We start from the raw sequence: 27395 nt of genomic DNA, 5'->3' as shown, positions 1-27395 counted from the left end.
TCCTTCCCACCTAAAGGAACGTGTTCACTGACACAAGTTGAAAGGGATAAGTGGTCGGATCAGAGAAATCCCTTCATCCACAAGTGGCGAGGAGCTTCTCGACTTTACAGGGTTCCAAATGATTGACCTCTTTGTGACAAGACTTAACAAGACGACCCCGATTTACTAATCACCAGTTTTGGATTGAGTAGCGGCATTAGAAAATGCATTTGAACATCTGTGGGACAGCCTAGACGTCTATGTTTTTCCGCCATTTAGCCGGCTTCGATGGATGGTAAAAACCTCAAGATGATGTTAGTGGGCTCCCAAGTGACCCAAGGTAGAATGGTACCAGTACCTTCTAATGCTTCTGACCGAGGAGCTGAGAGCTACCCATTTGGCCCAACTTGCTCTACCAGCCCCACCTCCAGACACCACAACTCGTTGACATACCCTTCACTTTACAGGTGAAAGCTATTTAGTATCAATTATGAGCAAAAGGCTTTTTGCGAGGCACAGCAAAGCAGATGTCTGGATACCTTCGAAAGTCTTCCACAGTAGTCTACTGGGGAAAATGGGCGATACCTCTCTTGGAGCCTATATTTAACTGACTACAGAATTCCTCGTGTTTCTCCATGAGAAGAAGTTCCTCTCAGTTTCAGCAATGAAGGACTATTATTTTGCCTTGAGCCAAGTCTTCAAACTGAGAGCCATAGACCTGTCCTTGTCTTGGAAGTCAACTATAGTCATGAAGAGCTTTGAGCAGTCCTGCCTTACAAGAGAACTAAAACCCCCAGCGGGAAATGTGACCAAAGTTCCAAGGCCCTTGAAAAGGGCCTCCTATAAAACTTTAAGGCAGGTGTCCGACAAGGGCTTAACTCTCAAGACAGTCTTTTTATTGGCCCTGGCCTCCACGAAGGCAGGGGGAGAGCTGCAAGGCTTATCATATCTACTTAGTTATCCCCAATAGTGGAGAAAGGTCTTGCTCTCCTTTGTTACAGAGCTTGTGGAGAAAAATCAAAATCCAACTGTAAATGATAAAAGGTTTAAATATTTCTCCATCTCCTCACTTAGGGAAGCAACCAACAATCTAGATGATTTACTTCTTTGCCTTGTGAGGACACTAAGACACTACCTGAAATGGACTTAAGCCTTCAAACCACGACTACAAAACCTCTTCATCAGCTAAGGCAGGATAAAAAAAGATCTCCGAAACCAGCATCTCCTGGCTTTGAGAGACTATTGCAGTAAGTAAGCCGGAGGAATCGGCACAGGCTCGTGGTCATACAGAAGTGACCCGTTAGCCTTTAGGAAAAACCTGAAAGTGGACCAAGTTTTGAAGGCTGGACACTGGAAATGCCCACTATTTATGGGAATGCACAAAAACAGTCACTTGGTAAGTTTTCTTTAAGAATTATGGTAGCTGCTCAACAGGTGATATAGTATACCTAGCGCCCTCACAGGACAAGAGGCATCACATCTAAGATAGAGGTTGTGATGTCAGTCTATGATAAAAGTAAGACTCTCTGGCCTTCTTTCCTCTTTTCCTTCTCCTTCCTTGGAGTTCAGCGGTCAACCCGTTATGTAACTGGATCAGATCTTGTCATAGGTAAGCTACCACCATACTGTACTGAGTTACTGTTCTATTTTAGATTAAGATAGAAGTGCTTTTCTCCCATCCTCCTGACAAGGGGGAGATGGCTAGTAAGGTAAACCCATCACTCCATTTCAGCCTTATATCAAGATAAACTTGGGATATAGGTTCCTCTATGACAAAAACCTATCCCTATCACCATAATTTCAGGTCATAGGAAGTGGATTGGAATCAACATTCCTGCTCCTACGGACATGTGTATATCCTATGACTTTAAACAAGCCAGTTCGGTTACAGGTACTTTCTCTGACTTAAGGATGTCTCCTATCAAAAGAAAAGGGTTTGTATTCATGTAAGAACAAATCACAAATGCATAAGGGTCATTACTAACAATGTATACAAAAGAGTCCTTCAAGTCTGCAAACCCTAAGTGAAGGTCAAAGTAGCTACTCAGCGAGCTGGCAGGGAGGGGCTGAGCTTCCCGCTACCAGCCAGTAACTATCGACACTTCATTATAAATTTTAATAGCCAAGTTCCAGTTTCTCTGAAATTATGCTCCTCATAAAGGACTATGTTTTGTATAGTTAGGAAAAATGACAAACTTATAACAGAGTTTGTATTTTTCCTAACATACAAACCCGAATTCTTTACTATAGGAGATATTCTAGCGCGAGCTGGAAAATACGGCAGAAAAACCTTAACAAGGTCGTTAACGACCGGACAGGTAATTACCCACCTGTCAGTGGTGGGAGACCGCCGGTCGGTAGCTGCTGTTTACCTTCAATCGGATTCTAGTTAGGACTATCGTAGGGGGCGGTGACGGAGGGAAGATTTGTGTAAACAAATGATATTTTCAATTTAAAATAAATTTTTGAATATACTTACCCGGTGAATATATATATAGCTTACGTCTCTGACGGTCGACATATTCCAAAAACTTGCGAGCGATCGCCATGAAGGTTGCTGGGTGTGCCCACCAGCGCCGACTATCGGCCAGATACCGCATATACTTCTCAACCAATTCAGTTCTTCACAGTCCGTAGGGTCTCTATCGGGGAGGAAGGGAGGGCCTTTAATTATATATATTATCCGGGTAAGTATATTCAAAAATTTATTCTAAATTGAAAATATAATTTTTAAATATTAAACTTAGCCGGTGAATATATATATAGCTGATTCACACCCATGGTGGTGGGTAGAGACCAGTATTAAAACAATAAAGGCATATATGCTCAAGAGTTTTTGACAAATATTCAAAAAACAAACTTAAGTATAGGTACCTGATAAGGAAGCTGACTCTGATGAATACTCTGACTCATTAGTCCGCTATCCTTATGAAGCCCAGCAATCCTCTCAGGATGCTGAAAGACTTCTAGGAGCTGTTATAATCAGGGTGAACACCCCTACAACAGGACCTCATCAATACCCTTAATCTGGGCGCTCTCAAGAAACAATATTTTTGACTACCCGCCAAATCAAAAGATTGCGAAAGACTTCGTAGTCTCCCGTACAACCCAAAACAAGATTAAAATTTTCAAGAGAAGATTAAAAGGATATTGGGATTAAGGGAATGTAGTGGTAGAACCTTCACCCACTACTGCACTCGCTGCTACGAATGGTCCCAACGTGTAGCAGTCCTCATAAAGAGTCTGGACATCTTTCAAGTAATATGAAGTGAACACCGACTTGCTTCTCCAAAAGGTCGCGTCCATAATACTTCTAAGGGATCTATTTTGTTTAAATGTTACTGAAGTTGCTACTGCTCTAACTTCATGAGCCTTAACTTTAAGCAAGTTACGATCCTTCTCACTTAAATGAGAGTGTGCCTCTCTAATCAATAGTCTAATAAAATAAGAAAACGCATTCTTCGACATAGGCAAAGAGGGCTTTTTAACGGAGCACCATAAAGCCTCTGAAAAACCTCGCAGCGGTTTAGTTCTAGATAAATAAAATTTAAGAGCTCTAACGGGGCACAGCACTCTTTCAACTTCATTCCCAACAATCTCAGATAGACTGGGAAGTTCAAATGATTTAGGCCATGGACGAGACGGAAGTTCATTTTTGGCCAAAAAACCAAGCTGAAGAGAGCATACTGCTTTATTAGCGGAGAAGCCGATATTCTTGCTAAAAGCATGTATCTCACTAACCCTTTTCGCAGAAGCCAAGCTCACCAAGAAAAGTGTCTTGAGGGTAAGATCCTTCAGGGAGGCTGAATTTAACGGTTCAAACCTGTCTGACATAAGGAACTGCAGGACCACGTCCAAGTTCCAAGCAGGAGTAGAAATATGACGCTCCTTGGAAGTCTCAAAAGACTTAAGAAGGTCTTGAAGATCTTTGTTATTAGATAGATCCAAATTTCTATGCCTGAAAACAGAAGCTAACATGCTTCTGTAGCCTTTAATGGAAGATGCAGAAAGGGAGCGACCATTTCTCAGATAAAGCAAAAAATGTGCAATCTGCGCTACAGAGGTACTGGAAGAGGAAATAGAGGAGGACTTGCACCAGTCTCTAAATACCTCCCATTTAGATTGATAAATCCTGATGGTAGAGGATCTTCTAGCCCTCGCGATCGCTCTAGCTGCCTCCTTCGAAAACCCTCGAGCCCTAAAGTGTCTTTCGATAGTCTGAAGGCAATTAGACGAAGCGCGGGGAGGCTTTGATGAAATCTCTTTATGTGAGGCTGACGCAGGAGATCCATCCGCAACGGTAGACTTCTTGGAATGTCTACTAGCCATAGAAGTACCTCTGTGAACCACTCTCTCGCGGGCCAGAGGGGAGCAACCAACGTCAACCTGGTCCCTTCGTGAGAGGCGAACTTCTGAAGAACCTTGTCTAGGATCTTGAATGGTGGGAAGGCATAGATGTCTAGGTGAGACCAGTCCAGCAGGAAAGCGTCTATGTGGGCTGCCTCTGGATCTGGAACTGGAGAGCAGTAAGTCGAGAGCCTCTTTGTCAGTGAAGTCACAAAAAGATCTATGGTGGGTTGACCCCATGTCATCCATAGCTTCTCGCACACAGTCTTGTGCAACGTCCACTCCATGGAGATGACTTGTCCTCTTCTGCTGAGGCAGTCCGCTAAGACATTCATTTCTCCTTGCACAAATCTCGTCAAAAAAGAGATGTTTCTTGCCTTAGATGGAGTTTCTTCTGATCCGTGGACCAAAGACCCGAGCATTCCAGACTGTCCAGTGGCGCTCCCCAACCCAAATCCGATGCATCTGAATACAACACATGGTTTGGGTGCTTGATCGCAAGAGAAAGACCTTCTCGAAGTCTGACGTTGCTGTCCCACCAAGTCAGACATGTCTTGACTGAGTTGGAGATTGGGATAGAGATACTCTCTAAGCCCTTCTCCTTGTTCCAATTTAGGTTAAATCGGAGAGGGCAAAGGTTGAGTCTCCCCAGAGAGAAAAACTGCTCCAGCGAAGAAAGAGTTCCCACGAGGCTTGTTCAAACTCTTACAGAGCAACTGTTTTTCTCTTGCAAGGGACGGACTTTTAACAGAGCTTGTTCCACTCTTGTGGGAGACGAAAAGGCCCAAAAAATTCGACACCACTGTATCTCCATCCCCAAATAAAGAATAGTCTGGGATGGAGTAAGTTACGACTTCTCTACGTTCACTATGAGACCTAGCTCCTTGGTTAGGTCTATGTCCATTGAAGGTTCTCCAGACAGCGATTTAATGACGACGCCCTGATTAGCCAGTCGTCAAAATAAAGGGAGGCTCTGATCCCTGAAAAATGTAGAAAGCTTGCTACATTTTGCATGAGCCTTGTAAAAACAAGAGGAACAGGACTGAGGCCGAAGCACAGTGCTCAAAATTGGTACACTACTTTTCCGTCCACAAACCTCAGATATTGTTGAAAGTTTGGATGAATCGGGATGTGGAAGTATGCATCCTGAAGGTCGAGAGAGACCATCCAGTCGCCCTCCCTTACTGCTGCCAAGACAGATTTGGAAGTCTTCATCGTGAACTTTGTCTTGACAATGAACACATTGAGTGCACTTACATCTTAAGTACTCCTGCAGTGAACGTGGCTGCCAGTTCATTGGAGCCATCCCTTATGGCCTTGTTCATGCATGACATAATTTGTACAGCAATACATTGTCCTCTGGAGAGACCTTCTTACTTAAGGCTCCCAGGGACCAATCCAAAAAATTAAAAACTTCAAACGCTCGAAAAACTCCTTTCAGGAGATGGTCTAGCTCTGAAGACGACCATAAAATCTTGGAGCGTCTCATGGCTAGACGACGAGGAGAGTCCCCTAGGCTTAAGAAGTCTCCCTGGGCAGAGGCAGGTACTCCCAAGCCGAGAACTTCTCCTGTGTCACACCAGACGCTCGAGCGAGAAGCTAATTTAGAAGGAGGAAAGCAAAAGCAGACTTTCCTAAACTTCCCCTGGATTCCAACCAGTCTCCCAGTAAGCGCATGGCTCTCTTGGAAGAACGAGAGAGAACTGACTTCGTATATGTAGGAGTCGAAGAAAGTCATGCCAAGAGTGAACTCAGACGGTGGAGAATGTGGAGCAGCCGTTACAAAATGAGGACAAAATTTCCCTAAAGAAAATCATAATTTTTTAAAACAAGGGATTGTTGGACAACCCTAGGTTCCTCCTCTTCTGAATGAATCCCCAAAGGTACATTAGTTGAAAGGGGGTCATCAACTTCATCTTCAGAAGGCACATCATCTGATAAATCTAAAGTCTTGCGAGAAGGAGATTTATATTCAGAATGACGTGAAGGAAAAGCCTGACAGGCTACATCAACTTGTATATGAACAGAAGTTAAAGTTGGAGGGTCGATGTCACGTTGTGACTGCAGAGAATGTTATTCTACTACACGTCGTGACTGAAGTGACTGACGTTCAAACGTCACGTAGTAACAGCGGTGACTGCTGTTCAATGCTATATCGTGACTACGGTGACTGACCCTCGACGTCACGTCGTGTCTACGGTGTCTACCGCTCAATATCACGTCGTGTCTACGGTGTCTACCGCTCAATATCACATCGTGTCTGCGGTGTCTGCAGCTCAACGTCATGTTGTGACTGCGGTGGCTGACGTTCAAAGTCTCGGCGGAACTGCAGTGACTGCTGATCAAAGTTATGACTCGACTTAACTGACTGTCGATCAAAGTTACATCGAGATTTATGCTCCGCATCTCGTTTAACAGTAAAGCTGACACTAGCGATAACGTCAGCGTGACGCAACAAATCTCGTTTAGAAGGCTGAAGACCTGAATCACGTATCCCAGAACCGTGACGTACAACAAGCAAAGGATCCTTTTGCACAGGAACAGTATCGTAAGCTTTCATTAAAGAAGAAAGCTTTAACAGCATATCTTGCAAAACACTTAACTTCGGATCAACCGCACTCGGAATAGATCGTGACGTCGGAAACGTCTGTACATGAACGTCATCGCTATGAACGGGACTCTCGTGATGACTACAGCTAGGACGTTGATCTTGTTCTGAAGGAACTAATTTATGTTTCAACCGTCTCGAAACCTTACGCCAAGGTTTTTTAAGAGACGAATCATCGGAAGATGAGGAGAACTTCGTCTCTCCTGTCTTATGGTAAGGACGTGCTTGAAGAGCAACGTCTGATACCTTTGAGGGAACGTCTGTTCGTTGGTTTACACCTCTCACTTCCTTGGGTCCTACGACATTCCTTCTCCCTGGGGTAGGGGAGCCTGAAAGAGGTCTCGGACTAGGCAAGTGACAAGCACGAACAAACGAACCCTCAGCAACACTGAACGTGTTTTTCGCACTTTCTTCACTGATATCACATTTTTTAATAATTTCACATTAGACATGAATAAAGCTGATTTCTACCTGAAGCACGCAATTCTCCCTTAAATTAAAAGGTTAGAATTGCGAAATATGTCGTATAATGTAAGCTCAGTACAAAATTAAACACACATGCAAAAATTAATAAACATATACATATATATAGAATAAAACGGAAATATATAAAGTTAAAAAGATCAGTGACTTGGGAGGAGACTAAAATTAGTTCACTAAGGACTACGTTTTCAATCTCTCACCGTAGAGTGCCTTGGGATGAGAATAAAAACTAGAACGTTTTATCCTCTCTCTCTCTCCCCGTACCGAGACTTGGGACGAGAGTAAATATCCGAATCGAGAAGAACAACGTTACTCACTCGCAAACTCCTTGTACAGAGACTTGGGACGAGAATAAAGATTCAGATCGTTCTCTCTCTCTCTCTCTCTCTTGTCACTCACAAGAGAATGGCTCACTCACTCTTCGTCAATAAAAGGTTATTTGACTAAAGGAAAATACTAAAAGGACTAAGAAATTGAAAATTAACATGTTCCTTTAAATTAGTATTTAAATAACTTCAGTTTGTAAGAAGAATGAACAAAACGTCAAAATCGATTTACTCTTTCTGCAAAGTGAAACCGTGATTCTCTCTTTCTCTATCGTAACGATAGAGTGCAAACTGCGTAGCATAAATAAACCAGACGTTAGTTCATCTTTGAAAACAGCACGAAGACTATTCAAAGAATAAATTTCTTAAAATATTTTCTAAAAATATTCATCTCATCAATCTAAACAAACATAAAAGTTGAATGGGCTCAACGTTGTTTGACTTCGTTTTCCAAGTCAGGACCGCCTACAAAGAATAGGCATAGGTCGCTTATAAACAAATACATAAAATTTATCTCGGTGTTTAGTATAAATGGAAAGCGAATCGAAGAGGCCTAATAAAGGCGGGTGAGATATAAAATATATAGAGGGAAATCTATAAATATCAACAATAATTTATAAAGTGATAAAATAATTACTAAAAGCCTTTAACACACTTCCGTACACTGAGGGAAGGGTCGGCCATCTTTTATCTATGAAAAATCCAGAGAGAGATTAAAAAAAAAAGCAAGGGTAAAAAAAAATTTTTTCTCTCCTTTCAAAAGAATTTCTTTTGAAGATCGTATTGTTTGAGAATAATCCAACACAGCGAAAGCCATAAAACCATGAACAAGTACTTCACCAATCAGTAGAAACTTGAGGTTAAGCGCGAGCGGAACCAATGCTGTCACTACCACCGACAGAGAAGAACTGAATTGGTTGAGAAGTATATGCAGTATCTGGCCGATAGTCGGCGCTGGTGGGCACACCCAGCAACCTTCATGGCGATCGCTCGCGAGTTTTTGGAATCTGTCGACCGTCGGAGACGTAAGCTATATATATATTCACTGGCTAAGTTTAATATTTAAAATTCGGGTTTGTATGTTAGGAAAAATACAAACTCTGTTATAAGTTTGTCATTTGTTTCTACACTAAATACAAACCCTCATTCTTTACTATAGGAGACTTAGTCTTGAGGCCAGGGTGGCCAAGGAGTTCCCTATCTTTAGGGAAGATAGTCCTCAGACTAGACTCTTTTGAAGCAACAATCTTCCGTTATCTTCTTTCTTTGTAGATCCCCATAATCTCAGTATGACTGAAGGTTTGCAACTTCATGGAAACAAATGTTTCAGGATGAAGTGGGTCAGGAACATTCAACTCGGACCCCTTCAAACTTAGGATTCCCCCGACCTTGCCAAGGGGAAACCTCGTGACCACGAGTATAACTTATACTCTGTGAGAGGAATCAGATGAGTATCGTACCTTATTTCCATTGGCGAGTCCAGCTGAAACTGGATACAGGCTAGGATCCCCAGATGTGGGGGAGAAGGAGACAAAGAAGATCGACGAATGTCCTTCTTAAAACCTAGTGTAACCCAGAATCCTCAACCAATGGTTACTGTCCCCAGAAAGGGCGTAAGGTAGTAACAGCATCTGTTGACATGTCACAATAGGCCCTATAAAAAGGGTGTCTAGAGACCTATGTGTCACGTCGCTCAAATAGTGAGCAGTGAATGTAGATTGGCGTTTCCAGACCCCAACACTTAAGACTTGGGAGACTGAGAAAAATCTCTTAAACGCCAGAGAGGCAGCCACTCCCCTAACTTGATGGGCTCTGGGTTGTGCTGCCTCTAGGTCTCCATGAAAAGACCTCGCAATAACTTTCTTAACTCAGAAAGAGATGGTGTTGCGAGAGATTCTCTTCTTACCCTGTTGGAACAAGGAAGAGATGACGGAGACGTGGTCTGAAAAGTCTGGTGCGCCTCAGATGTTTCTTTGACACCCTGACTGGCCATAGTAACGACTGGACTACATCCTGTGTTACCTATTGAGAGTGGATATTCTCGAAATCTCCCATCGGTAGATGAAGGATTGTGAGTCTAGCCACCAAGCCCGGTGCGAAGTTGCAAGACGCTCGCCCCCCCCCCACCCCATCTTTTAGAATGAGTGGCATAAGAGACCATGTAGCTCACTGACCCTTTTAGCGGAGGACAGAGGTACGAGGAAGACGGTCTTAAGGTTCAGAGAGGGTCTGAGGCCCTTAAGGGCACATAGGGCAGACCCTTCAGCGAACGTAAGACACGTCTCAAGGAGATGGTTTAATCTCAAGGGGGGGGGGGGGGGGGGGCAAGATCACTCCAACACCGAAACAACCAAGGTGATGTCTTCTGAGGCGGAGAGGTCAACCCCTTCTCCGTCTACAGATAAGGCTCAAGGCTGCGCAATAGCCCTTAATCGCCGAGACTGAGAGAAGCTTTCCTCACTGAGGAACAAAAGGAAGTCTGGGAACTACTGATCCTTCCTTTTGAGGATCTAAATGCTTCACATTGTCGCTGTTGTAGTGGTTAAGAAGTCCATGTCTTAGCCCCAGCAGTTAGGACTTCTTGTAGGGTCTGCCTAGAGTTTGGTTTGACAAGTCCTCGTGGCTCGCAAGGTAGCCGACTGTATCAGACCACGTGCAAGCCAGAAGGGACATTGAAGTCGCTTCCCTTGCCGAGGCTTCTGTGACTGAGAAGAACCTGGAAGAGTTGAGTGTCTCTTCGAGGATTAGCCTGGTGTGAGCCTCGCCGTGAAGGGATCTAAGATCAGAAGAGAAGGTTGGCATCTCTGAACTCAGAGAACAGACCAGGTTTAAAGGTCGCTCAAGAAAGGCAGAGGCGAGGGACAGTGACATTGCACTAGCCGTTAGGACAATGTCCTAGAGACTGACCATATATGGTCAATGACCAAGCCTCCTCTCCAACCCTGCTAGGACCAGGGAAGGCTAGGCAGTGGCTGCTGAAGACTCAGCAGATAGAACTATAGACTCCCCCCAACCTTAGCTTACAAGGATGGTAAGGTTGTAGGCACTGAAGGCTCTAAAGAGTCTGGGCGGGACTCGAACCCCAGACTGTCAATACATAGCCTGTCTAAGGCTGGAGAGACAACGGGTCGAGGAGACAGATGCAAATCGCCGAGGCATGAGATATAACACACAGTTCTTAGAGTCCTTCAATAGAAGGATTCTAAGTCCCTCGACGGCAGCACTCACGAGGAATCCTCAGGCTGCGATAATTCCTCGCGTGTTATTACAGGAAAAAGTGGAGACGCGAGTAGCAGACAAACCTTATATCTTACCCCTCGTATCTTTTTTATCGAAAGGGGAAGAATGGTAGAAGTCGGAGTGTCTGGAGGTAATGGCGAAGACCGCTGACGAGAGTCGGAAGGCTCTGTCATAAGAGTAAACTCTTAATGACGATGATCGCGTGCATAGCGCTAATTGCGCCTGTGCACGGACACTCTGTGCTAATTGTTAGCAGAGCCCAACTACTCCCATAACTGAAACTCGAAGGTTCCAAGTCGTGTGAACTCGAAAGTCCAACGCGACAGAGGCCCGAAGGACTCCTAAGGTCATGAGAACCCGTAGGATAAACATGATAAAAGTTTAAAGGCTCCCGATCACACCCGGCGAAAGGGTGATCGTCACGAGACCCCGAGGGGTCAACGAGTGGAGAACCAGTAGGATCAAAAAGACGTCTCCTACCAGCACGAGGGGGAGAACGTCAGGAATGAAAATAACTCCTCCGCAGGGTAGATTTGTTCTCCCGAAGGAGAATGTCGCTTAATACAAGGCTCTCGCTCCGCCCCTGGAGGAGAACCAAAAGGCGTAAGAGGGAGGAGCGTAGATCAGTAAACTCCTACAAGTTTCTCTCGTGAAGGTAGGAAGGTTCTCCCTAAGGAGATCGCCTAAAACAAGCTTTCTCCCTGCTCTATGAGGAAAAGCGTAGGCGTATTAACTTTTCTCTCTCAATGAGGGAAAAGTTTTCCCGAAGGAAGGATTGCCAAAAGCAAGATTTCTTCCCTCTCAGTGGGGAAACGCGTAGGTTTAATAATTTCTCTCTCGCGAACGAGGGAGAAGTCCTCCCGAAGGAGGACATCGCCTAAGGCAAACTTTCTCCCAGATCTATGGGAAAAAAGTATAGGCGTAATAATCTCTCTCGCGCGGACGAGAGAGAGGTTCTCCCGAAGGAGGACATCATTTAAGACAAGTTTTCTCCTAGTTCTAGGGAAAAAATGTAGGCGAAAAAAACTCCCTCTCGAGTAAAAAAAAAAAAAAACTCCCTCTCGTGAACGAGAAAGGAGTCCTCCCGAAGGGGTACTTGGCCTAAGACAAGCTTTCTCGCAATTCGTGGGGAAAAAAGCATAGGCTTAATAATCTCTCTCGCGAACGAGAGAGAAGTTCTCCCGAAGGAGAACATTGCCTAAGACAAGCTTTCCCCCAGTTCTATGGGAGAAAAGCGAAGGCGTAATAATCTCTCTTTCGCGAGCGAGAAAGAAGTTCTCCCGAAGGAGAACATTGCCTAAGACAAGCTTTCCCCCAGTTCTATGGGAAAAAAGCGAAGGCGTAACAATCTCTCTCTCGCGAACGAGAGAGAAGATCTTCTGATGGAGGGCATCGCCTAAGGCAAGTTTTCTCCCAGTTTTACGGAAAAAACGTAGGCGAAAAAATCTCCTCTCGTGAACGAGAGAGAAGTCCTCCCGAAGAAGGACATCGTCTGAGCCCAGCATACTCCCAGGGAGAAGTTCCCCCCGAAGGAGGCATAAGCCGTAGACTTCTTTTCCCCAGCTCCAGGGGAGAAAGCACAGTCTTCGGGGACGAGATAGCAGAGGTAAAACTCATTGAGCTGTTTGCAACTCCTTACGAAGGATGGAAGGTTGCCGACTGTCTGAAGTGGGGAAGCTTTCCCTCGGAAGGGGAATGGATCTTTCACGCAGTCCAATTCCGAGGAAGGTTATCACTCCCTCGTAAGGGAAGGATCTCTAATCCCTGGAGGCGAACCTCCTGTCAGCAATCTGAGTTTCCCAATAAGTTGATCAAGTTGCAGGTTGACAAGGAGTGTTACCTCGTAACATGGGCAGCTCATGAGCTGCCACATGACTTTTCCCTTCTGCTCTCAACCAAAGAGAAGAAGGGGGCGAACCCCTGCATCTTCTTTTGAGGTTTCCGAGAGACTCAAAATCCTTAACTCAATCGGGAGCAAAGGAATTAGGGCGTGTATGATCGGAGATTTGTGTGTGTAGCGCTAATTGTGTGCGAACACCTGTGTGACTGGAGTCTGAAGACTCTGCCATAAGGGTAAAACTCCTGATCGTTATGAGCGTAGTGTTGGATGGGCGTACGCGAACACTCCGCGTGACAAGAGTCCGAAGACTCTCTGACATAATAGTAACGCTTTTGATGACTTGTGTCACGAGAACCCGAAGGTTCAGCGTGATCGTGCGTGCCCCTAGAGGTCGTGTTGCGAGAACCTGAAGGTTCAGCGTGCACGTACGTGCCCCTAGAGTTTGTGTTGCGAGAACCCGAAGGGCTAGAACAACGGGAAAACGGAAGTCTCCCTTGTCACGAGACACCGAAGTGTCAGCGAGACTAAATGCACGAAAACCCAAGGTTTCAGCAACCAGCTGTGAGCAAACGAAGGGACAATGCACCGGGAAACCGAGGTTTCTTTGTCACGAGATCCCAAAGGGTCAGAGATCGCTAATTCAAAGGCGAGAGCGATCTCTCTGAAGATAGAGAGAAAAGCAAGGAGAAGCACTCTATCTGACTTTTTCTAGAGCGGACAGAGACCCTCAAACTAAAATGCGAAGAAGAGGGTTCGAGGTTAGGACGTGCTTTGCCCTTGGCCTCTCTCCTGTTTTCTTAGATGATCCCTCGCACGACGACGACAGCGAGGCAGAACGATGACGAGAGGGATCGTTCTTCTCAGATTTGTGGCACGAGTGTATTTAACCTTGAGGCAGGAAGTCTCGGTGAGAGACAAAAGGCGAGAAAGAGCGAGAATGAAACGTCTCTTCCTATTTCGCCTGTCTCTTCGGTGAGAATAGGTGAAGGCGTACACAAGCGTGCGGGCGGGAGAGTTATCTCGCACGTCTGTGCCAACCGTAGAGAGCGCGTGCGCGCGCAGGAGAAAATTCCCCTAAGTGGAATCATATGGGCGTGCCCGCATATCCTTGTGGATGCAGGAGAAGGCTGGTGCGCCGGTAAGTGCTGGCGCGTTGATAAGCGTTGGCGTGTTGCAAAGCGCTAGCGCGTTGATAAGCGTTGGCGTGTTGCAAAGCGCTAGCGCGTTGGTAAGCACTGGCGCTGCGGGAGAAGGCACCATGGCTGCCTTGTCAGAAGACCTTCTAACAGTAGAAAGTTGACGCGCAGGTTTTACCTGTCGCGTAGGATGGTGTTGGGCGCGTATGCGCACGTGCAGGCGCAGGAGAGTGCCATCGCGCAAGAGTGCCATTGCGCAGAAGATTGGTGGCGCGCAGGAGTTTGTGCGCAGGTGAGCGCATGGCACGAGATGGAGCTATGCTCTTGTTGGAGCGTATGCGCATGTTGGCGCATACGCTCTTGATGCCCTATGTTAGGGTAAGAAGGAAGCACTATTAAGTTTGTGACGAGAGTGCTTAGGCTAACGGCGAGACATCTCGTGAAGAGACAGAAGGTGAGGAAGAGCAAGAACGATTATGTCTCCTCCAATGTCGCCTGTGATTCCGGAGAGAACCACTGGGCAATGGAGTGCGATCTCTCCTTTTCCTCTTCTCTATCTCTCCCTCCTAGCCTCTGAAGAAGGGAGGACAATGAAGTGGAGGGGGAGGAGGAGAAGGTAATGTGGAGACCTCTTCTACATACTTGGCAGGGGAACTCATCCTCCGCAGGGTAGCAGAACACCCATGACATCCGTAACGGGGCATAGGGAAAGAGGATCCACATCCAACGGTGACATAAAGGCGTCGTGAACACTTCCTCAAATAGAGGACATCATCTATAAAGAAAAAGAAAAAGGATTAATCAAAAAAAAAAAAAAAAAAAAAAAAAAAAAGACAAAGGTTAGTCTACCAGCAAATAAAGCAGGAGCAGAGGTGTTACCATTGCGACGGCTAGAATTCGATTGAAGGTAAACAGCAGCTACCGACCGGCGGTCCAACACCACTGACAGGTGGGTAATTACCTGTCCGGTCGTTAACAACCTTGTTAAGGTTTTTCTGCCGTATTTTCCAGCTTGCGCTAGAATATCTCCTATAGTAAAGAATGAGGGTTTGTATTTAGTGCAGGAATAAATATAAATTACTTTTAAAATTTGTAATATCTAGACTGTATTGAACAGAAAATTGATTAAAAAAAAGTTATTATAAAAAACTCTCATGTATGAAAATAGCCAATAAAAAAAAGTAGTAAGAGTAGTTTTGGAGGAGAAATTAGAAGTGTTAAGAAAATTTTTTAAAATGTTATTTTCCTTAGTAAAATAAATTTTTGAATATACTTACCCGTTGATCATGTAGCTGCAGCTCTGCTGCCCGACAGAAAAAACCTACGGGCGGAATACGCCAGCGATCGCTATACAGGTGGGGGTGTACATCAACAGCGCCATCTGTCTAGTAGGTACTCAAGTACTTCTTGTCAACAAAGAACCAATTTTCTCCTCGGTCCACTGGGTCTCTATGGGGAGGAAGGGTGGGTCCTTTAATTCATGATCAACGGGTAAGTATATTCAAAAATTTATTTTACTAAGGAAAATAACATTTTTCAATATTAATCTTACCCGTTGATCATGTAGCTGATTCACACCCAGGGGGGTGGGTGGAGACCAGCATACCTGTTAACATTAGAAGCTAAGTATTCCGTATTTCATTTTAGAAGTTATTCAAAATAACAAACATAAAATTAATAAGTACCTGGTAAGGAAGTCGACTTGAACAATTACTCTGCCTTTTTAAGTACGTCTTCCTTACTGAGCCTCGCGATCCTCTTAGGATGCTGAGCGACTCCTAGGTGCTGAAGTATGAAGGGCTGCAACCCATACTAAAGGACCTCATCACAACCTCTAATCTAGGCGCTTCTCAAGAAAAGAATTTGACCACCCGCCAAATCAACCAGGATGCGAAAGGCTTCTTAGCCTTCCGTACAACCCAAAAACAACAATAAAAAGCATTTCAAGAGAAAGATTAAAAAAGGTTATGGGATTATGGGAATGTAGTGGTTGAGCCCTCACCTACTACTGCACTCGCTGCTACGAATGGTCCCAGGGTGTAGCAGTTCTCGTAAAGAGACTGGACATCTTTAAGGTAAAATGATGCGAACACTGACTTGCTTCTCCAATAGGTTGCATCCATTACACTCTGCAGAGATCTGTTTTGTTTGAAGGCCACTGAAGTTGCGACAGCTCTAACTTCATGTGTCCTTACCTTCAGCAAAGCATGGTCTTCCTCATTCAGATGAGAATGAGCTTCTCTAATCAAAAGTCTGATGTAATAAGAAACTGCGTTCTTTGACATCGGAAAAGCAGGTTTCTTAATAGAGCACCATAAAGCTTCTGATTGTCCTCGTAATGGCTTCGTACGTCTTAAATAGTACTTAAGAGCTCTTACTGGGCAAAGTACTCTCTCTTGTTCGTTTCCAACCAAACTGGACAGACTTGGAATCTCGAACGATTTGGGCCAAGGACGAGAAGGGAGTTCGTTTTTAGCTAAAAAACCAAGCTGTAAGGAACATGTAGCCGTTTCAGATGTAAATCCTATGTTCCTGCTGAAGGCGTGTATCTCACTGACTCTTTTAGCTGTTGCTAAGCAGACGAGGAAAAGAGTCTTCAAAGTGAGATCTTTAAAAGAGGCTGATTGAAGCGGTTCGAACCTTGCTGACATCAGGAACCTTAAAACCACGTCTAAGTTCCAACCTGGTGTGGCCAACCGACGTTCCTTCGAGGTCTCAAAAGACTTAAGGAGGTCCTGTAGATCTTTGTTGTTGGAAAGATCTAAGCCTCTGTGGCGGAAGACTGCTGCCAACATGCTTCTGTAACCTTTGATCGTAGGAGCTGAAAGGGATCTTACCTTCCTTAGGTGTAAAAGGAAGTCAGCTATCTGAGTTACAGAGGTACTGGTTGAGGATACTGAATTCGCCTTGCACCAGCTTCGGAAGAATTCCCATTTTGACTGGTAGACCTTGAGAGTGGATGTCCTCCTTGCTCTGGCAATCGCTCTGGCTGCCTCCTTCGAAAAGCCTCTAGCTCTTGAGAGTCTTTCGATAGTCTGAAGGCAGTCAGACGAAGAGCGTGGAGGCTTGGGTGTACCTTCTTTACATGCGGCTGACGCAGAAGGTCCACTCTTAGAGGAAGAGTCCTGGGAACGTCTACTAGCCATTGCAGTACCTCGGTGAACCATTCTCTCGCGGGCCAGAGGGGAGCAACCAACGTCAACCTTGTCCCTTCGTGAGAGGCGAACTTCTGCAGTACCTTGTTGACAATCTTGAACGGGGGGAACGCATAAAGGTCTAGATGGGACCAATCCAGAAGAAAGGCATCTATGTGAACTGCTGCTGGGTCCGGAATCGGTGATCAATAAATTGGGAGCCTCTTGGTCATCGAGGTAGCGAACAGATCTATGGTGGGCTGACCCCACAAGGCCCATAGTCTGTTGCAAACATTCTTGTGAAGGGTCCATTCTGTTGGGATGATCTGACCCTTCCGGCTGAGGCGGTCTGCCATGACATTCATGTCGCCTTGAATGAACCTCGTTACTAGAGATATTTTTCGATCTCTTGACCAGGTGAGGAGGTCCCTTGCGATCTCGAACAACGTCATCGAATGAGTCCCTCCTTGCTTGGAGATGTACGCCAAGGCTGTGGTGTTGTCGGAGTTCACTTCCACCACCTTGCCTAGAAGGAGGGACTTGAAGCTTCTCAAGGCCAGATGAACTGCCAGTAGCTCCTTGCAGTTGATGTGCAGTGCTCTTTGATCCGAATTCCACGTGCCCGAGCATTCCCGACCGTCCAGTGTCGCACCCCAGCCCGTGTCCGATGCGTCCGAGAAGAGAAGGTGGTCGGGGGTCTGAACAGCCAGTGGTAGACCTTCCCTGAGCAGAATGTTGTTCTTCCACCAAGTTAGTGCAGACTTCATCTTCTCGGAGATAGGAACTGAGACCGCTTCTAGCGTCATGTCCTTTCTCCAGTGAGCAGCTAGGTGATACTGAAGGGGTCGGAGGTGGAGTCTCCCTAACGCGATGAACTGGTCCAGCGATGAAAGCGTCCCTATCAGACTCATCCACTGTCTGACTGAACATCGGTTCCTCTTCAGCATGCTCTGGATGCATTCTTGGGCTTGACTGATTCTGGGGGCCGACGGAAAAGCCCGAAAAGCTTGACTCTGAATCTCCATACCTAGATATACTATAGTTTGGGATGGGACGAGTTGGGACTTTTCCATATTGACCAGGAGACCCAATTCCTTGGTCAGATCCAGAGTCCATTTGAGATTCTCCAGACAGCGACGACTTGACGCAGCTCTTAAAAGCCAGTCGTCCAAATAGAGGGAGGCTCTGATGTCTGCTAAATGCAGGAATTTGGCAATATTCCTCATCAGTTTGGTAAACACTAGAGGTGCCGTGCTTAGGCCAAAGCACAGGGCTTGGAACTGGTATACCACCTTCCCAAAAACGAACCTTAGAAAAGGTTGGGAATCTGGGTGGATGGGGACGTGAAAGTACGCGTCCTTTAGGTCTAACGAGACCATCCAGTCTTCCTTCCTGACCGATGCTAGCACCGACTTCGTCGTCTCCATGGTGAACGTCTGCTTGGTGACAAAGACATTCAGAGCACTGACGTCTAGCACCGGTCTCCACCCTCCTGTCTTCTTCGCCACTAAGAGGAGACGGTTGTAGAAGCCCGGGGATTGATGGTCCCGGACTATGACTACCGCTCCCTTTTGTAGCAAGAGAGACACCTCTTGCTGTAAAGCTAGCCTCTTGTCCTCCTCTCTGTACCTGGGAGAGAGGTCGATGGGAGTTGTTGCTAGAGGGGGTTTGCGCAAGAATGGAATCCTGTACCCCTCTCTGAGTAACTTCACAGACTGTGCGTCTGCACCCCTGTTCTCCCAGGCCTGCCAGTAGTTCTTGAGCCTGGCTCCCACTGCTGTCTGAAGAAGGTGGCAGTCAGACTCTGCCTTTTGAGGACTTGGAACCCTTCTTCTTGTTGCCACGTTGACTAACGGCACGAGTACCTCCTCTGCTGGAGGTTCTGCCACGAAAGGGCGGAATGAACCTAGACGCTGGTGTGTCCATCCTAGGTCTAGGCACGGAAGGTAAAGCTGTGACTTTACGTGCGGATGACGCCACCAGGTCATGAGTGTCTTTCTGGATCAACGAGGCAGCAATCCCCTTGATCAGCTCTTCAGGAAAGAGACACTTCGATAGCGGAGCAAACATCAGTTCTGACCTCTGACATGGGGTGACTCCTGCCGACAAGAAGGAGCAAAGGTGATCCCGCTTCTTGATAACTCCAGACACGAAAGAAGCCGCAAGCTCGCCAGACCCATCCCGTATGGCTTTGTCCATGCAGGACATGATGAGCATGGCAGAGTCCTTATCCGAAGGGGAAGTCTTCCTGCTCAAGGCTCCCAAACACCAGTCCAGGAAGTTAAAGATCTCGAACGCACGGAAAACTCCCTTCAAAAGATGGTCCATGTCCGGAAAGGTCCAGCAAATCTTGGAGCGTCTCATAGCCAGTCTGCGGGGAGAGTCTACCAGACTTGAGAAGTCGCCCTGGGCAGAGGCAGGAACTCCCAAGCCGAGAACTTCTCCCGTGGCATACCAGACGCTAGATTTGGAAGCAAGCTTGGTCGGGGGAAACATGAAGGATGTCTTCCCAAGTTGCTTCTTGGCCTGCAACCACTCTCCCAGTACCCTTAAAGCTCTCTTGGATGAGCGAGCGAGTACGAGCTTCGTAAAGGCCGGAGCTGCTGACTGCATGCCTAAAGCGAACTCAGAGGGAGGTGAGCGTGGAGCTGCAGACACAAACTGGTCCGGATACAACTCCTTAAACAGGGCAAGGACTTTCCTAAAGTCTAAGGAGGGAGGCGTAGTCTTGGGTTCATCTATGTCGGAGTGTTGATCGTCCAAATGCGCAGCTTTGTCGTCATCAGAGATTGCTGAGGAGGAAGCGGCAAAGGAGGAGAAGAAAGCTGAACAGCTGAATCCGGCAGCACGGGTGCATGCGTAGCTGCACTGGATCCAACGTCATGCCGCTGTTGGTCAGTCTGAGAGCTGGCAACAACCAAAGCGGAGTGGTGGTGCGTGGTGGGGACTGCCGTGGGTTGCGGAGACTGACGCATCGCGTCAAAACACGGCAGCTTGACTCCACCTTCCTGCTGATGCGGTAGCTCACGCATGTCAACGGAGGGTGCCGCACGTCGGCTAACGTCAACATGCGTCTGGCAGGGTCGACTGTGCATCGGTGGTGGAGCTCTCACAGCCGGAGTGTGGGAGCAGGCAGCCGCAGTGTCAGCTGAGCGCACAACCGTGGCAGGTTGTAGGTTAACGGGTGCAGTGTCAACCTTCTCAGCACGATACTCCTGCATGAAGGAAGCTAGCTGAGTCTGCATAGACTGCAGCAAAGACTACTTAGGGTCTACAGCGGTTGGTGCGGCAACAGACGGAGTGATTGCCTGCTGCGGAACCACTCTACCTCTCTTGGGAGGTGTGCAGTCTTTGGAAGACTGCGGCGAGTCCGAACTGACCCAGTGGCTACACCTGGGCCGTTGGACTCGCTCGGAAGGGACCTTGCGCTTGAGAGGTCGTGAGACCTTGGTCCAGCGTTTCTGTCGAGAAACCTCTTCCGCAGACGAGGAATGAATGGGCTCACTCGTCTGTTTGTGGGTGGGACGATCTCTGCAAGATACGTCCTCAACCACGGAGGGTACGTCTGTACGCTGATCAAGGCCTGTCGAACCCTTTGGTCGTACGACATTGCTTCTCCCCTGGGCTTGGGAGCTTGCAAGAGGTCCCGGACTGGGAGGACGACAGGCACGAACAGACGCACCCTCATGCGTAACACTGACACTTTTCACTGCACTGACACTCACTACACTTCCCACTGCACTTTTCTCCTTCAACTCTTTGACGTCAGCCAAGAGTTGATTGCGGTCATTCGCTAATGACTCAACTCTGTCACCAAGAGCCTGAATGGCACGCATCATATCCGCCATCGAAGGTTGATGAGAGCTAGTAGAAGGGTCGGGTGTAACCACTACAGGGGAAGGAATAGGTTGTGGGGCATGGGGAGAGGAAAAATCAATAGAGCGAGACGAACTCCTCCTGATCCTATCCTTCTCTAGCCTACGTGCATTCTTAAGGAATTCTTGAAAATCGAATTCCGAAAGCCCAGCGCATTCCTCACATCGATCTTCCAATTGACAGGCTTTACCCCTACAATTGGAACAAACGGTGTGAGGATCTATAGAGGCCTTCGGAAGACGCCTAGAACAGTCCCTAGCGCTACACTGCCTGTACTTGGGGACTTGAGTAGGGTCAGACATCTTGAATTAGTCAAAGGAGGAAATCCAAAATCTATCCAAGTCGTCAACAAATAATCCAAAATCTAATCAATGAAAGTGATAAAGTATTGATGATAACTTCTGTACAGCGAAAGCTAATAACTAGAGAGAATACTTCACCAAATAGCGTGAAAATCAACTCCAGAAACAACAGCGTATCAAGTAGGTCTTGCCGGTGGCACGACAGAGAGAAAATTGATTCTTTGTTGACAAGAAGTACTTGAGTACCTACTAGACAGATGGCGCTGTTGATGTACACCCCCACCTGTATAGCGATCGCTGGCGTATTCCGCCCGTAGGTTTTTTCTGTCGGGCAGCAGAGCTGCAGCTACATGATCAACGGGTAAGATTAATATTGAAAAACTTTAGTATAGGATTGAAAGGCTTGCACATCAAAATCATTAGGAATGTGACTAAAAGGTGAAACTGTAGTCATCAAAATAATAATTATTTTAATAATAGTTATTATTATTGCATTATTAATATAATTATTATTCTTTAGTAAAATTGTATTATAATAATAATAATAATAATAATAATAATAATAATTATAATAATAATAATGATAATAAATTATGGTAAGTTAATAAAAGCAGAAAAGTCTACCTCAAATTCCTCTTCATAATAGTCTTCTTCAATACCAGGTTCTTCAACATTAGGTTCCTCAACTTCAGGTTCCTTAATACCATTTTCCTTCGGCATCACATCATTGTCAGCGGTCTGTTCCTCTATAGATTCTTCAATATCCTTAGTATTTTCTTCATCATTATCTCTAGGTATATCACTATGAGAAACAAGGGAAGCAGGTACGCCCAAGGCGTTCTGATAATGTAAATCGTCTGGGAATGATTCATCCATGAAAGGATCTTGAGACGCACTGTCATCTATCATAGCTTCATCATCGTCCTGAAGACCCTCTTCTGCTACCTCATCAACCTCTACCATCTTGGATGATATTGATTCTTCAACTTCAGCCTCGTCACCGCTTAAATCTCGAGGTGTTGACATTGAGATTCCTGAATTTCATTGTAAAGGTAAGTATATTTAGACAATAATTTACTCTATTAATAATTCCTAAACAAGTTTTACACTAACAAAGCTTAAAATTTACTTTAAAATAATTCACCAGCATTTTTAGTAACGAGCAATAAATTATGGTACAACTTGAGATTTTAGTGAGTATTTTGTACTGTACAACAGAAATAGAGTTTTATTTACAAAGTTGATAAAATGAATACCATAGGTGATGAGGAGACATGATTTCCTTTTAATCAAAATACTATCACTGACATAAAACATCAATTTTGATGATATTTTAGGGAAATATTCTAGGAATTTTAACTAGTGACAAAAAAAATGTTTCAAATTACAGAACAAAAAAGACAGTTCTCACATTCAAAATCAGCAGCCTATGACAATATCATCTCTACCAGAAAATGAGGTATGACAAAATTATTTTTCATACAAACCTATCATCCTTATAAAGCCCTCATTTATAGTCTTCAATTCATGAATAGTAGTCTCTATCTTACCAGACAGAGGAAGGATGTTAAAAGGTTTGTGTCCATGACACCTAGATCTCACAGTAGAAAGAAAGTATATGAAAATAAAAGACCAGACACAAAATGAGGTACAACACAGAGAATATGATTTTTTCATACAAACACATCTTTATATAGCCCTAATTTATGGTATTGAAGTCCTGAGTAATGCAGTTATGTATATAACTAGACAGTCTGTGCACATGACACCTAGATCTAATAGTTCACAGTAGTCAACTGTCTCATTTTTTAGTACAGTATCTCTTCTGCACAAAGACTGGAGGAAGTTTATGAGATGAATTTGTGTGGGATAAAATTGTGCCTCATGAAACGGCTTTATTTTATCAAAAAATCAACCCTAGTATCTCCCATTAATTGCTATTTAGAAGGAAGGTTCTAGCTATTGAATGTCCAAAAATTTATGTTTATAACCTACAAGCTCAATAGGAATCCATAGGAAGAAGATTAAAAAGGAACCCAAAACTCTGATAGGAACAGTTAGCCATGTGGGCATGAAATAGTCCCTGTGATGTAAAACAAAAAGCTTGCGGATGTGCCCAGTAATCCTTCATATGGACCGGGAAAGAGAAAGCACTTGGTAGCAAGTAATCTGGGAAGTCTGTGTTTAAACATTAACCCTAATAAATAAGTGTCTAAATATGTGTTGTTATCCAAGTTAGATTAAAAAACGACAATGGAGGGAGCTCAGATTTTGTGTACAAGAAATTAAAATTGTAAAGTCTTACCATCCATCACATTGCTATAGGCACTAAAAATAACTTCTACCAAAATAAGATTTTGTTATCTGAAACTTGCTTACTGGAATGACTAGTGAATGAAATATCTAGATGTATCAACCTTGCTGGAAAAATGAGATACTCTTTGAGACAGCAAAGGATGCTGTGGAATGGTCCAGTCCTTGTCCAGGCTACCCAAAGACTGTCTTTTCTACAATCTGCTGAAAATCACTATGCCAACGAATTCCATATTTTATTAAAGGTGACTACCAAAGATCATGAAACTTAAAAACCTGTTCTAATTAATATTTTCATATGGATGCTTAGTGAGGTTCTTCAAAACTAGAATGACACCCTAGTTAGGAAGCCTGCATGACTTTTGTGGTGCATCCCCCTCAAAATACTGGCACAGCCCCTTATCCTCTATTGAAAAACTGTTCAGTCCATAAAGCTTAAACATATGAGTAAGGGTAAACTTGTAGTTCCTAATGGCCAAGACTGGCAGGCTCTTGTGACACCCCATAAAAAGAAGGAAATTTGTTATCAACTAAAGAACTAGTTCCACTTTGTTGGCAGAGGTTGAAGAGGTTATCCAATAGCTCTGTCTACTTCCACTAAAAATCCTCTATATCTGATGTACTGGATAACCTCCATGGGTGGAAGTATAACAACAATCCTATGGAATTGCTGGAAATGAAACTGACAAAGAAATTTATCCTACTAAGGGTTTTCTAACAGCAGATAGAACATAGAACCAGTTCTGTGACAGTCTCAAGTTTAACCACTACTCTGATTATCTTGAGCCCAGGCAAAGAAAACACTCCAGTGCCTGGTGGTTTCAATAGTGCACCAATGGAAAGCTTGGATGGCCTCTCTAAGGAATAGGTGCACTTTGAAAGATACCCCAGACTTATTGGCTTTCTTTTTGGTCCACCTCTTTGAGGATAGGAAGCACCAGCTATCAACTATCTGGTCATAAAACAGCATAAACAGAACCTCTCAACGTGGATGTAGACTTATACATGTTTCTTAAGATCAACCAGTCTTTTGCTTTGCATGGGCTATCCACCAATAACTGCTGTATCTTGGTCTCTGTCTAAGTTAATTCCCCAATCTCTCTTAATGAACTATTGCAAAAATCCAGATTTTTTACCTCTTTAGCCTCAGGAGCAATAGTCGGTGAAATTGCAGCCTTTTGGAAAGAACAGAAGTTCATCCCCATATTCTAGGTCTTCTAATCCTGACCCAGGCCTCCTATTTTTAGACAAAATAGAAAAGCCTCTTCAGAGAAGGCATCAGATTTATACTCCGACTCTTAGAGTCAGGAAATAGTAATGTCCATACTGTGTTTACCCTATAACTATACTCTCAAGAGATCCATGTCCTCAAGATCTTTTCAACAGGGGCTATCCATATTCCAATAACCTTTATAATTAAAAAAAGCTGATCCTGTCTCCATCCATAAAACAGATGATTTGAGAAATATTGCTTTTTACGTAAAGTTTTTTTTGCTAATACAGTATGCAATTTAAAGATATTCAGAGCTTTACAGAGTAGTCTGGGCCTAGGGGGTTCATTATGCACAACCTGAAACAAATCCAAACATTATAACATTCATGTGTGGTACTTGGCTTCTTTGGGCCCCCTCCAAGGGTAACTCGGAAAAAGGGACCAATTCGGTCACGTCCTTCAGCGGAAATGTGATGACAAGCATCCACTGTTCCTTGGAGTCATCCCTTATGAGATGAGAGTAGACTTGCTAGGTTTTCTCCTTATCTATACAAATATGTGTAGTTGTCCTCAATGGTGAACGAGTCTACTCAATTACCCAGTTAAGCGTGTCCCCCCCATGACACTGTTGCTTTTGCATCATTACACTATTCATCATCAAAGTACAGTATTCTTAAGAGTTTTTTTTTTATCTACCATAAATTTCCCACAAGGATCAGCAACAAAAGCAAAAGGATCTCTCTCTCTCTCTCTCTTGTTGTCCATTCACGCGGCAATGAAAAGTTATCATCACTAGGTATCATAAAATAAATTAGCTCTTTCAATATCTTTATCACCGGAGGATTCAGTACTAAAGCTCTCCTCATCCAGAGAGTTATCAATATCTCAGGCTTCTAGTAATTATTCAATTTCTCCTGAAGAAATATGCTTCCTCTTTAGAGAGCCCATTGTATAAAAAAAAAAATAAATAAATAATTTGAATTATTATGAAAAATGCTTGAAGCATACAGAAAATAAAATGTAAGCCTTATATTGTCAAGCACCTGACTAAAAACATTGCCAGGCCACTTATTACATTCCATTTACAACTTACGTGTGCTGAGTGTTGCCAAATGGTGTTCCTAAACTTTTTATAAGAGTAAACGTACTAAGATTGGGATGATAACTTGACACGTGCATTTAGTCATAAATGTAATATCACGTTGAAGGCAGTACTGAGTAAATTGCAATAAACTTAACAATATGTAGGTGATACTTAACAGGTTAATGCTCTGGTATTAATACTAGGAGACCAAATGCCACATTAACCCCCAAAATGGGGTTTGACACAGGAAAAATCTACTTTTGTGGAAGTTCTGCCTGGTCTCCAGGATTCTCCCTAGCCTTGTGCACAGGATTAAGACAATGGCTTCTCACTTGGAAATAATAGAAGGCAGCTGGGTGCAAGTTGATGCACAGGTAAAATGTCCCCAGCTGTAGTGTTGGTTATTTCAGCTATGCAATGATGATGTAATGATGTCACCCATAGCAGTGTGTTACTCAGTATTGGAGGTGCTGTGCTGAGTTCAAGAGCACCTGAACTCAAAAGTCTCTCTTATACACACTGAGTCTATGCTTTGTACGTTGATAAAAGTACACTGGCCCTAGAGCAAAGGAAACAATATTTCTTTGGTATTTATATCGTATTATATTCCCCGTACTAGCCTTTGGAGACCACAGAGCATCTCCTAAAAAAATAGGTTTTTCCTCTGTTAGAATCCCTTTATTCTATGAAAAAAATACAATTATAACCTTATAACACATAATTAAGCACTCAAGAGACAGGGTAATTCTTCCACTAATTATGAAAGACAATAAAACCAATTACACTACCTGATTCCATAGTTTCAAGACTATTCTGGTTCTGTTCCACAGCCTCAACCTCTTGCTGTCCTTTGGGACTTTGTCTAATAATCGATCCTTGAATACCTAGACCCTCAACACCCGAGTCTGAAATAGCAAATAGCATGAGAGTTATCCTTGTATCCTAATCATAAAATGGCACTTGTATTCTAGCACTTCGATATTTTCTCATAAAAATCAAAAGAAACATGACAGCCACAGATATCAATCTTACCTCTATCTTCTATCAAAGACTCTTCTTTTCGAGATGAACTGCGCTTGGCAGATTTACCTCTAGACCGTGAACTTTTCCGGCTAGAGCTTTCTTCATTTGATTTCTCTTTAATTTCTCCCTTGGATGACTTGCTTTTATCTTTAACTTTTTCACTATCACTTCGGGACGACTTTTTTGTATCAGATTTGTCAACTGATTTTGATTTACTTGAGTCTTTACTACTCTTAGTTGATGGTTTTTCCTTACTTGCCTCACGTCGGTCAGACGAGGTACTATCACCTGGAAACCAGATAAATATTTTTCATCATTAACAGGCAAAATACAATTTAAACTACAGTAAACTCAACCCCTAACCGTCACAGGTTTGACATTTGTGAATTTGATTATTCCTAGGAAGGGGCAGAAACTAAATCAAGTAAGATTTTATGCATTTCTGGATTCCAAATTACACGACATAAAATTCAAGAGAGGACTCACAATTA

At 44.3% G+C, this 27395-nt stretch overlaps 1 protein-coding gene across 1 annotated transcript in view; it reads right to left on the bottom strand.

Annotated features, from left to right (window-relative positions):
• The window catches only part of LOC137644797 (dentin sialophosphoprotein-like), a 51476-nt gene that overhangs the window by 10840 nt on the left and 13241 nt on the right, over positions 1-27395 (bottom strand). The window contains exons 4-6 of the mRNA XM_068377694.1: positions 26914-27192; positions 26670-26786; positions 21896-22305 (exon numbers count right to left, since the gene is read on the bottom strand). Of these exons, the coding sequence (XP_068233795.1) occupies positions 21896-22305; positions 26670-26786; positions 26914-27192 (806 nt within the window). The remainder of the gene's footprint in view (positions 1-21895; positions 22306-26669; positions 26787-26913; positions 27193-27395) is intronic.

Source organism: Palaemon carinicauda, chromosome 8 (assembly GCF_036898095.1).
Source record: "Palaemon carinicauda isolate YSFRI2023 chromosome 8, ASM3689809v2, whole genome shotgun sequence".
In the NCBI taxonomy this organism is placed as follows: Eukaryota; Metazoa; Arthropoda; class Malacostraca; order Decapoda; family Palaemonidae; genus Palaemon; species Palaemon carinicauda.
This window is presented reverse-complemented; position numbering and strand designations above follow the sequence as displayed.